The following is a 12,874-nucleotide window of genomic DNA, read 5'->3' as shown; positions in this document are numbered from 1 at the left end:
AAAATTAGAAACTCTTTGAAAGTAAAGAGTCTTCAGTTCTGCTAACCTTGATGAGCAGTGTATTTCTGAGTAATATATCTTTGTTTTCAACAATATCTCATAGTTGCATTTTGCTCTAAGAAAAATAATAATTTCATAGCGGTTGAAGCCTAGTTCTTGAAAGAGTTCCTTGCCGGGATCACCAAAGCAGATGGACATCATGTATTGATACCACAAATTTTGGAAACTGGAAAAGGGATGTCTAACTTGAAGTCAGCATGTGTGTAACTCCTTGTCTCGAACCATGTTTTCAGTGTTAAAGCTAAGATCATAATCTTTAGTGGTCCATAGGCTGAGGTTCAAATCCCATTTCCCATTGAGAAATGACCCACACCACTCTGAGTAAAGCGCTAACACATTTTCCAGGTTCGGGTTTGCTATGATTTCCAACTTTTATTTATTTTTATGTCATCATTTGTTTATCAGCTGTGGGTCTTTGTCCAAAAGGTACTTAATTTCTACAAGACCCACTGTCCACATCGGCACAATAGTCACCATTTTATTTATTTTACAGTATTTACGGAGCAACAATTACGTACCAGGAACTTTCTAAGTCCTGAAAATACTTAGAGGTGAATGAGACTTTGTGGAGTTTACATTCTAACTGGAGAAGACGAGAGATTTATGCAGTGGATATACCATTTATATCCATCAATTGAGGATACTAGACAAACAACTTCATTTTTTTATACTTCCGTCTCGATTTTATTTGAAACTCTCATCCCTGGAAACTTCGCTCGGGTGATTGGGTCTCTCCCGCTCCCACCCCCCACCCCCTCCCCACCCCCACCCCCACCCCGTCGCGATGCAGTGAGCCCAGCAGGGACTCCCAGGTGCCTGAGTCTTCATGCTGTTTCCTCATTACCAGTCGCATTGTTGCTGCTTCGACAGCTGCGTTCCTGTCCGCGCAGGCGCCTTTGGTCCAGTTTCTCTGCTACGCTTGAAGCCGTAGAGGTCATTCTGCTTCCTGTGAGTCCCGCTAAGATGCAGAAATCTCAGGGAGGTTCTCCACCGGCTAGTTTTCTCTTGGGGACCCTGCGACCTCTGCCGTTCTCTGTTCTGAGGTTTAAGGACACGTGTCTTCCATTCTCAGGGCCCCTGATCCACTCCCCACTGGGCCCTGTGGAATCCTCTGCTCTCATCAGCTCCCCGAGGCTTCTCTTCCTGCTCCCCGCCTGGAGAGAAACCCCTATTTTACGTCACACTGCGTTTCTCCCAGACATTCTGGTTATACCCCCGTCCACCCCATTTCACCCAGTAGACTGGGCTTTGGGAAACCGGCAGGAAACTCAGGCTGTTTTACTTCTTGTCCTGTCTCGTCTCTCCTGGGGGCAATGCAACAAGGCAGCTGCTGGAACTGAGAAAGGAGAGGAAGCGCAAAGACCGAAAGGGGTGGGGGGAGTTTCAGGAGGAAAAATGCACATTTTAAACAGCATTGAAACAATTTAACCCACCGCCCAGGTAAACAGATGGACAAGATAGGCACTTGACTGTAATAAGCCCTTTGAAGGAAATAAGCGTGATGATACGATGGAAAGTAAAGGGAACGGGGCCTTCAGTAGCATCTCTGTCTGGCTCCGTTATCCTCCCTGCCTCACCTTTTCCTTCTCCAAGAGGGGTGGGTATGTATCCTTCAGAACGCGTTCTGTTACTCCTTTCCAGCGGCAAGGAAAGTAGTCTGTTACTGTGGGCCGCTGGGACCCTCGCTCACTCTTCATGTATAACCCTAAAGAAAGTGAGAACCTTGATCAGGGGGTCAGCTGCAACTCTCAGGCCAGGTCCAACCTGTCACCTGTTTTTGTAGTGATCATGACCTAAGAATGATTTTTCCATCTTTAAGTGACTGAAAAAAAATCAAAAGCAGAAGAATATTTTATGACATGGGAAAATGACATGAAATGAAAATTCCAATGTCCATAAATAAATGTTATTCGAATACAGCCATAATCAAGTACGTATCGTCTGTGGCTGCAGTCACTATAGAAGCAGAGTTGCGATGGTGTGGCCAGAAAAGCTTAAAATAGTGACTGTTAGGTCCTTTACAGAAAAAGCTTGCCTGCCCCTGACCTGGATGATTGGGGTCCTCCCTGGCACCGCACGGTCCATCTTCTTCTCCAGCGTACGTGCCCTCCCATGTGTGGGATCGCCAATGCCAAATTTGTAAACCAGGGAATTCATCTTGTAGACATTGGTTGTGAGGGTGTTATATTTCTGATTTGGTGATTTAAAGTCTTCAAATGATACTTTTGGGTCTTTTGGAATATAGATTCCAGTGAGTGAATTTGGGAAGAAAAATAGCTAATGCTTATTCAGCACTTACCTGGTGCCAGATGTAAACACGTCACATAGGTTACTTCATTTAATCCTCATAAAATGCCTATGTAGTAGGTACTATTATTATTCCCATTTAATGGATGATAAAACCAAGACACAGAAAATTTGAGCGACTTAGAAACTTCATGCAGTTAATTATAGGTGAAGTCTGGATTTGAACCCAGACAGTCCGGATCCAGAGCCCACATTCTTAATAATTATGCTGAATATAAATATGGTAGTAGGTGCTAAAAATACTGCTTCCAACATACCATTTAATTCAGGTTATAAACTTTAAAATTTGCTTTATAAAGTAGTTCCATGGGGGAAAATGGATTCACAATACAGTCGCTAGTATAATTTACAGAAGTAGTTACTTATCATTTGCATCTGTTCTAATTTTGTGGTTGACAAAGCATTTTTGGATGCATTAACTGGTTTACAACCCTGTGAGATAAGTAAATCATTTTACAGATGAAAATAGGATCATAAAAGTAGGAAATGTTAGACCAGGAACTTAAACCTCAATCTTCTGATTTCTAACCTAGAATTTTTTCCACTATACCTGTCAGGCAAATTTTCATGACTTTTACCATATCTGTACACCAGCTACACTATTATTAATAATTTTCTGGAAATGGACTCTTTGTAACTTAAATACCTGGTTAGCCTTTCATAAGCAATAATATATGTAAAATTATGACTTTGATTTTTTTCATTTCTGAAACACATTGTGCTTACTGTATTCCAAGTACACTACAGTAAATATTAACTCATATAAGCCTCATAACAACCCCGACAGGAAGATACTATTACTATCCGTATTTTCCAGATTAAGAAACCAAAACACAGAGAGGGGTTAGCTGTCTTGCCCAAAGACACATACCTAGTAGTAAAGCAGGATTTGAACCTCAGCAATCTAGCTTCCAAGTTCTGTCCTTTTAACCCCTTAACTTGTTTGATATACTCAGTGTATTTTCTAATACCCATTAAAATAGGTACATTGTATTACAATTTAAAATAGTCAGCTGTGTCCCATCTAAAATCATCTTGCGCAAAGACTGTATTGTACCATGGTGGAATATTCCAGATTATTTCCTATAACCTCCTGCATAGAAAAGAGAGAGCAGAGTCTGTTGACTTAATTGGGTGTGTTATTAGGGAAAATGATAGTAAATATTGGGACACAAACTAAATACACAATCAGATACTAGCATAATATGAAATGTAATCCATGAAAAACATGGTGCTTTTTTCTAAATTTGGGGACTTTTATTGTTAATAGGAATCTTAAAACGAGTCATCTTTCCTAAAGAATTCTCTATACAGCACTCCTGTCGTGTGATCGTTCAAATTTCTGCTTAAACATTTTCAAGGTAAGAGAGCAGACCACTCTTAGAGGCAGTTTACCCCGCTGTCGTTTGGCTCAAGTCGTTAGGGAATCTTTCTGTAGTTGATCTGAAAACCTGCTTCACTAACCTCTTCATTTATTTAGGCTGGTTTTAGAAAGTGTTCTGTGAGTCCTTTCTTTCTCTATCCCTCCCTCCAGCAGATTTACTTTCCTGGTTATGTTTGACATAAGCAGAAGATAAGATTAGTTTGCCCCCCTTGAGAACTGACCCGCTGCCTGTGGCCAGGCTTGACAGTACCCGTTACTGGGGAGGGGAAGGGGGGGAAGGATGAGAATGTTCGCCCACATGTCCGGAAAAGAAATCAGTCTGTACCACGTGATCAGGTGTGCTTGTGCTTGTAGGAGTACATATTCTCATATAGAGCAAATCCACGCGTAGCTATAAAGTAATATAATTACTTTTCTTAAGTGAAATGTGAAGATGTTCTGAAGGCAGTTCATAAAGGGAACTTCCAGAATGGTTTTGTGCAGGAAATGGTACGATTAGAACAACTCTGCGGTCTCTCAAGACACCTGCTTGAAAGGACAGTAATCATTTGTGTGCTTAAATCCTCCTGTATTCATTACAGACCAGTCTTTTTCATCCCGGAGTCATTTTTCTGAGTTGGGTTTTCTGGTTAAAATATTTTCTTAATTTCTCATTTTTTGAATTATATGCAGTAAATGATTTCAAAGCCAGAGAGAGAGCGAAAGAGAGGAGAGCTCATGCCTCGCCGTCTCTGTCTCTCACGTTTTAATCTATGTGTGTCTTATAATGATTTTTTTCCTGTCTCTCACGTTTTAATCTATGTGTATCTTATACTGATTTTTTTCCTGTCTCTCACGTTTTAATCTATGTGTATCTTATACTGGTTTTTTTCCTGTCTCTCACATTTTAATCTGTGTGTATCTTATAATGATATTTTTTTCCTGTCCCGCAGGCATTTCCTATTCAAGACAGGAACAGGGACAACCCCTCTCTTCAGTACTGCAACCCCAGGGTACACGATGGCCTCTGGCTCTGTGTACTCGCCACCTACTCGACCACTACCTAGAAACACCCTGTCAAGAAGTGCTTTTAAATTCAAGAAGTCTTCAAAGTACTGTAGCTGGAAATGCACCGCCCTGTGTGCTGTAGGGGTCTCCGTGCTCCTGGCGATACTTCTGTCGTATTTTATAGGTAAGAACACGTTTCTAGAACTCTCTCGTCTGCAAATCGGGATGTTATATGATTGTTTAGTTGATTTTAGGTATTTGGTCAAGGTGTGTATGCGGAGGTTATATGTCATGGGGGAGGGGCTGGTACTGATATATGATAAATCGCAGAGTATTTTAAGTAATTTCCGTCATATGTAGATAAATGGAAGAGCTGCCTTTGCGTGAGGCGCGAGGTCTGTCTTGGACACACAGTAGAGTGTGTGTTTGTGTTGGATTTGTCCCTCGTGAGATATGGGCAGTTCTGTGGCATTTCCTGTCCAGGAGATAATTGATGCGCTTGTAGGAGGAATGAACTCTGTGCAGGAATCTCCTTCAGGGCGGAGTCGATAGGAAGCTCTCTGCCCCTTGCGATGTTACTGTCTTTCACACAACTCAGCTGTCTAAATGTAAAACCCAGCGCTCAGGGCCGTCCTCTTGCGCTCAGGAAACGCTCTCCAGAGAACCGAGCGTCCGTAAAGCAGCGGCTGAGCACGTGCGCGCTCCTCTGTGTGGATTTGCCAGCTTTTCCTTCGTGGTATCGATCATGCTTTTTGTCACCCAGATGATGGGAGCTGCTCATAGAAGTTGTAAATATGCCTTTTCTCTAACTGTTTCAGAGCGTGGGTGAGCGCTCACACTATTGGAAAGTTGCTTATTCAAGTGTCAGAAATGACCGCATCCGACCTTGCTCTGCTTCTAAGTGTAAGGAAAGGCCCACCGCGTCGAAATGCAAATGGTGTCCACTGAGATAAATCACAGGCTGTGCGTTTTGCCGACAAGCACAACAGCCAGTGATGGATCCTCAAGTTTGCAAAGCGATTTGTCATGCCCCATGAAATTCTGTAGCTGAATAAGAGAATCACGGGGCTGTCTGTAGAATAGTAGGACGCTTTTGTGGTGAACCAGTTTCTATCATTAACTACAGTACTCCTCAGTTACAAATGATGTCCTTTGGAAAGTGAAATAACCATTTTGAGTCACGTCATTTAAGAGGAAAATAGAATTTTAGAGCATGAAGGAAGGAACTTTAGAGATAATTGAGTCAGGGCTGGCAACTCGGTGGCATGGGGAGTCCTGTGACTTCCGATTCTTTGACCGGGGCCGGCATCGCTAATGAATCCGGGCGCCCTTTCCCACTGAACCTGCCCACAGCCTCGTTACCGTCGTCACGGGGCTTCGTAGGGCCGCTGTCCGTCGGAGATGAAAGCGACATGAAACCTTTCTGTCTGTTTTCAGTCTAAGTTAACTCCCTCCTTGTAAAAGTGGTCAAACCAGGTACCAAAGGGGTTGTCACTTGGCCGAGGTCACACACTAATGATGTATTGCTGTGCTCTTCCACAACACCCGAGGTACACGAGGAACGTCACAACACAAATCTGTACTCACAGACAGATTTCTAGGATTCAGCTAGAAAATACCCAGCCATGAAGAGCATCTCTTCTGGGTAACTGTATACATCACTTGTACTTGTCAGCAGCGTGCTGCTGAAGAATTTTAAAGGGTTTCTGAAATGCACCGGTCACAGGTGGGATGTAATAAATTAAGCGTATGTGTTTGTATGGGATTTTTTTTTTTTTTTTTTTTTTTACTATAGTACATGCTAAACGGATTGATAAGTACTATGCAGGGTCGGAATTCAGTGTCTGTGCTGTGGATGTGTGGTCAGACATCCTTTCTGATCTGAAGTACCTGCGTCCTACCAGTTGTTAAATATTTTGAATATCAACTCTGATACCATTTAATTTTATTTACACTGCGTGACTAGGAAGAAAAGTAGCATTTTAACGTGAGATCAGATCCCTATTATTTGTGAGCCTTGTACGCTTTTCAAGGATCCATCAGTGAATATAATTGAATATCAGACTCCTAAAGACTCAAATGTTCCTTTTTTTTTTCAAATTTCCTGTTTTTACTGTTTAGTGGTTAACATCCTACGTTACGCCTACCAGTACCACGATCATGAATGTCTCCCTTTGATTTTATCTTTCCCCACATAGAAACATACAAATTATATAATTAGTATACTCACGTACTCTTGTCAGTTTAACAGATATTTGTTGAACATCTGTTAAGATTTAGTTACTGTCCTAGAAATTAAGGTGATACAATCCAAGTGTTATCTGCCAGAAAATTACTTTTATCATCAGAGAATTATCTCATCGTTTTATTGCTTTAATTAAACACAAGTATACTTAGAATTTTCACTGGTCTTCCTGTACTTCAATAACTAACACTCTAACGTAATGGTTTTTTGTTGTTGTTTCAATCAGGTAAAGCATTTCATTTCTTCATCAGTTAGCATGATAAATCTTTTTGAGAGTGAAGATACTGCCTTTACCCTTGAAAAAAAAAAAAAAATAGGACACTTCTGTCCCTGGGAAGGCTGTCCTTTTCTACTGAGTGTGTGTGTAAAGCAGAGAGGGAGATCTGTCCAGCCAGATCAGCCTGATAAACCCCACAATCAATGGGGAGACCAATGTCATCATCATATTGACTTCACAACCTTCAGCAAAAGGGCAGCCATCCTTCAATTTTCTTGTTTCCATTCCCTTAGAGGTCCCCTTCCCTCATATTGACTGTCAATATAAAGTCAAAGCCTTAAGAAATAAGTAAAATAAAAGGCCTGAGAAATTATTTCTCACCTAGAATTTCCTTTCTCACCTTCCAGTAAGGTCATGAGAAGTTATGAGATACTGTAGCGTTAACAAGTCTCTCCTCTAAGATAAAATTACTTCAGGATAGTCAGAAAGGGAGGAAGGGAGGGGGACAGAGACTTTGCTGTTTGCTTGTTTTTCCTATCCCTATAAAAAATTTCAGAGACTAAAGAAAGGCCAAAAAAGAAAGTTAAAATTAATTCCCATAGGTAAATGTTATATCTTTGCATAGGTAACCACTGATAACTTTTTGGTGTCTGCCCTTTCAGATATTTCTCGATGCACATATACATCTAGAGTCCCATATTATTAATTCATTTTGTACCAGACTTTCTCATTTATCATTCATTAAACATCATTTAGCAGCTATTTTTAATTAACCGGTTTCCAAAAAATGCAGTGACTTAATTTCTTATGCGCTTGTGTGTGTGTTTATATGTGCAGCTGGGTTCCGTCGATCAAATTTTTGATAGGAATAAATTCTTTGAAAGAAATTTTCTGTGCCAAAGGGTAGGCAAACCATGGCCAAATTACCCTCAGTTTACACAACTACCAGTGCCACTTAATATCAATATTTGTAATCCTTGGCAATCTCTTAAATTAAAACATTTTATTGTTGTTTTCACTTATTACTAGTAGTACTGAATGTCTTCTCAAATACTTATTGACCGTTTGTATTTTTTTATGTATGTGTAGGAATAGCGTAGTTTCCCCCATTTTTCTATTGGGGCTTTTGTTCTTCTTTGGGGGGCAGTTGCACATGTTTACTAAGGATATGAATCATTTGTCATATGTTATATATTCTTCCGATTTATTATGAACTTTGTTTTTGGTTGTCTTGCCATATACCATACAGAATTTTTTAAGTAATCAAAGTTATCGATTTTTTCTTTGTAATTTCTTTTTTTAAAAATATTTATTTATTTATTTGGTTGCGCTGGGTCTTAGGTTGCGGCCTGCGAACTCTTAGCTGAAGCAGGCATGTGGGATCTAGTTCCCTGACCAGGGGTCGAACCCAGGCCCCCTGCATTGGGAGCACGGAGTCTTAACCACTGCGCCACCAGGGAAGTCCCTTTCCTTTGTAATTTCTAATGTTCGTGTTATACCTATAAAATTCTTATTTACTCCAAGTATTATTTTTGAAGTCACTTAAATTTTCTTCTGGTACTTTTATGGTCTTTCAGTAACCATTTTTAGGTCAACATTTTTCCGGGCACTCCACTAGGTGTTAGAGGTTCAAATTAGCCCTTCATTCTAGAAGCTCTCAGTCACGTGATAAAGACATGTATGCAAACACACTTTTAACAGGGCGTGCTTTCATAGCAACTTGATCCGAATGAGCAAATGAAGAAAAGGAAAGGAAAGAAGGACACACCTACTCCTGGCTGAAGATGTTGGAGAAAGACTTGATCTAGCAGGTGATATTTGAAAGATGCAGAGGAGTTCAGTTCACTAGGTTTGACATCAGAATGATTGGTGGGAGACCACCTTGAGAAGAGGTCATCCAAGGCACGGAAAGGAAGAAGCGTGGAATACCCACAGTGGTGCGCGTGGAGGCTCACGGAGTGCCAGCACTGTGTATGGTTCACCTCCTGTCATTTCCCCGGCAACCCCATGAGTTATCAGCTCCGTTTAACAGATAGGAATCTACCGCCTGGAGAGGCACTTCACCTGGAGTCACACAGCCAGTGTGCAATGGGAGCTGGGCTGGAAACTACCAACCACCCCAGGACACTGTACTGCCTCCCATGGGGTTTTTGAAGAACTGAAAACAGGGAAGAAATGAAAGCATAGCAATGAAGAAGGATCACATTTATGCTTTTCAAAGATTGCTCTAGTGGCATTCCTGAATATGTAATGCGAAGACAGAAAGTCCAGACTCGTGCTTTTCAGACTTGAATGGGCCTCGGAATCATCTGGGGATCTTGTAAACACGCGTGTTCTGATTCGGCAGATCCAGCGTGAGAACCGAGAGTCTGTATTTCAAACAGGCTCCCAGGTGATGCTGCCGTGGTCCGTGACCAGCGCTGTCCGATGAGATGCTTGATGACGGAAACGTTTCTACACGGTCCAGTTCAGTAGCCACTAGAAACATGTAGCTGTGCAGCCCTTGAAATGTGGCCGATGCAGCTAAGGAACTGGAGTTTAAATTTTATTATTATTAATTAATTTGAACTCACAGCTACATGTAACTGATGGCTACCGTTTGGACGGTACAAGTATGGACAACCTCTTACGAAACTAGTCTAAATGGGAGATCGTGAAGCCATGTTGGCATAGGGAAGTGAGCGGAATTGAGAAACTATAACTGACTCATAATAGAATAGATGTGTCATGATTTATCATGTACCAGTTCCTAAAAATCAAATGTTCAGGCCCGTACATATGGCAGACCTCTTTTCAGCAGAGTCACGTGTGATTTTCTTTAGATCACTGAGCTCCCAATTAAAAATCATTCTCTGCTGCATTAATGTTTAAGTTGATGTGCCTTTGGACAATGAAAATTCTCCTGATTCCCAAACACAAAGGTTGAGTTCAGTGATACAGACCTATCCAAAAAATACCTGTCCCACTTTTTCTGGGCCCTAATTGACTCATTCTTCTTTTTTGCTAAAATCAGAAAAGTATAAAGATGGGCAGGAGCCAACAGTTGTCCACCAAAGAATGGATAGAAAAGAAATAGTCTTCTGGTTACCTCTGCTTCTGCGTACAGTTACAGAATGAGCAGGTGTCTTGATTATTGTTCTTTACTCACAGAATGCTCTTTTTCCTGTGTGGGAGATTCCCTGAAATCTTGATGTCCTACACATTGAAATATGCCCAGAAATCTTATCATGAAATGTAAACATTTTTGAAACGTTATTAAATACGGGTCAAAATATGTTGGAATTACTATGTTAACGCCAGTTAAAACTGCAACAAAGTCAAGTCAAACTTCACATAACACCGTTATGGACATTTAACCTCATTAACATGACCATATACTGCTAGCAGAGTCTGAAAATTCACAGCATTTCCCCTTAGAGTAGTACCAAAAAAGTATTTGCACATGTAATTTAAATCTAAGGAAAACTAGAGAAGACAAAAATCGTACCAAAATACATTATGCTAGCATATTTTCTCAATTTGGGACCCTTTTGGCCAGGTTTATTCCAACCAATAATCCCTATGGCAAGTTTTTTTTTTTTATAACAGCTTATTGAGATATAATTCACATACCATATAGTTCATCCATTTAAAGTATACACTTCAATGGTGTTTCATGTATTCATACAGCTTTGCAACTATCACCACAGTCAATTTTAGAGCCCTTCCATCACCCACAAAAAACCCTGTATCCCTAAACACACACTTCATATTGCCCTCCAAAACTCCAATAGTTTCTTTTTTTCCCACCAAAATCTGAACTTGTAAGGGAGTGGTTTGTGGATTCATTTCCCAATGACAAGAAATAACTCAGCATTGTTTTTCTTATGAACTTCTGACGTAGGCTGCTAACCAAAGAACTACTCACGTTTTCAATATTCCTTTTCAAAAATACGTATGTAGTTATTTATTTACTTTGAACATCTGCTATCAACTGATTCCTAAAATAGATGTTGTCATATGTCTGCTAAAAAGGCTATTTAACAACATAAGCATTCCCTAGATCAAGCAAAACATAACCCGTCGAATCCAGGTTCATGGCAGTGATGATTCCTTAGCAGTTTTCTGTCCTACTTCTGTGTCTATTTGGATTTTATGAACATTTTTGCCTCTCCATGTACCTTGAAGTTGATGATGGTACTAGCTGTATATATGCAACTCAGGGTCAGGAGGAAAAATAAGCCAGCCCTTTATGCTTCGTGAAAAATCAACCATTTAAATGTAGATGGCAAAATAAAATGTGTTGTGACATTCTTTTTTCTTTTTGGACATGTCTTTATAATAAAAGTGCTGCTTTATTAGGTTTTAGAACACAGCCGAACAGTGAATTACATACCATTTTTCACTACAGCTTCTTCCCTTAACTCCTAGTTGCATTACTTTTAGAAAACGCATTTTGTCTGAGATGGAATGGTAGCATTTTAATACTAATGTGGTGTCATCCCAGTGTAGAAAAAATACGTATCATCTGTATTTTAGAGAATTGAAGATTGTAAACTAAAAATTTTTAATCAATATATCAATATTTTATTTTATCCTTGGATACATGAAATTAAGAACATTTTAAAACCCGATTCAATGGTGAATGATGGCTCAGAGTAAAACAGTTTACCTCTAGGAGAGGAGGAATATAATAAAAACATATTCCTGCAGTCTTCTGAGTCTGTAAATTCAAAAAGGAAAAAATGTACTACAAAACCAGTCTAGGCGGTTGTGGTTTTTTCTTTATTAAGGACAGCACTTTGTATAGATGAAATTGTGCTTTCATATACGTACACTGTTCTAACACCCACAGAAATCTTGACCATCTTGTCATGTTTGCCCTCTATCCTGACTTTCAATATGAACTCTATTAATTTGTAAAAAATATTAGTTTTCTATGTCTAGCATATCATACAGAAAGCTAGAAAAAATTGAGAGATCACTTAAAATTCAGTTCATTCTCCAGCCAGCTCTGTATAATCATATCAGTGACTTCTGAATTGAACCTAAAGTGGGAAAAATCAATATATTGTACACCCAGGGTTTTTCGACGTTATAAATTTTTTCTTGCTATTTATTAGCACAACTTAAAAATGTTTAGTTTTGTTGATCTTAATATTTATTTATTACTATAGAGAAAAAGATCACTACCAAAACCAGGAAATTACATAAATGTAGACCGTACGCTCTTCCTCTCCTCCCTAAAAATAATTTATTTACTCTTAGCTTGATATGAGTTCAGCTAAAGTAAATAATACATGGGAAATACTATAAACAGACTGTATTTTCCATTCAAATGTAAGAATCTCCCTGACTTGAAAAACGTCCAAGGGCAGCAACAACAAGCAGTACCTTTAAAGCCAGCTGAACTCCAGTTTGTGCCGTTCATAAATGTCTTGTCTGTGGAATATGGGGCTGTGTTCTCTGTTGTAGGATACTGTTTTTGCAGAATGTAGCAATTTCGCCGGACTCATGACAAATGGGAAGCACAACGCAGTATTCACCATTTCAGGGCTACGTTGCGTGAATATTTAATTGGTGTTGCGTATGTCACTTGCTTTTACGTTAGCGGTACCGAGAGCAGTGAGCTCCGAGAGAAATACCTACACACAGAGGAGTGAAAGGAGAAGTGACTGGCATATATGAGGTTAAG

General features: G+C 39.9%; 1 protein-coding gene across 6 annotated transcripts in view; it reads left to right on the top strand.

Moving 5' to 3' along the window:
* TENM3 (teneurin transmembrane protein 3) overlaps window positions 1-12,874 on the top strand; it is a 311,183-nt gene that overhangs the window by 153,760 nt on the left and 144,549 nt on the right. For all 6 annotated transcript variants that reach the window (XM_068532312.1, XM_068532313.1, XM_068532307.1 and 3 more), the window contains one exon: window positions 4,684-4,922. In XM_068532312.1, the coding sequence (XP_068388413.1) occupies window positions 4,751-4,922 (172 nt within the window). In that variant the 5' untranslated portion in view covers window positions 4,684-4,750. The remainder of the gene's footprint in view (window positions 1-4,683; window positions 4,923-12,874) is intronic.

This window comes from Eschrichtius robustus, chromosome 21, assembly GCF_028021215.1.
Source record: "Eschrichtius robustus isolate mEscRob2 chromosome 21, mEscRob2.pri, whole genome shotgun sequence".
Lineage (NCBI taxonomy): Eukaryota > Metazoa > Chordata > Mammalia > Artiodactyla > Eschrichtiidae > Eschrichtius > Eschrichtius robustus.
Note: the sequence above shows the minus strand (reverse complement) of the source record. Positions and strands in the feature narration are given on the sequence as shown.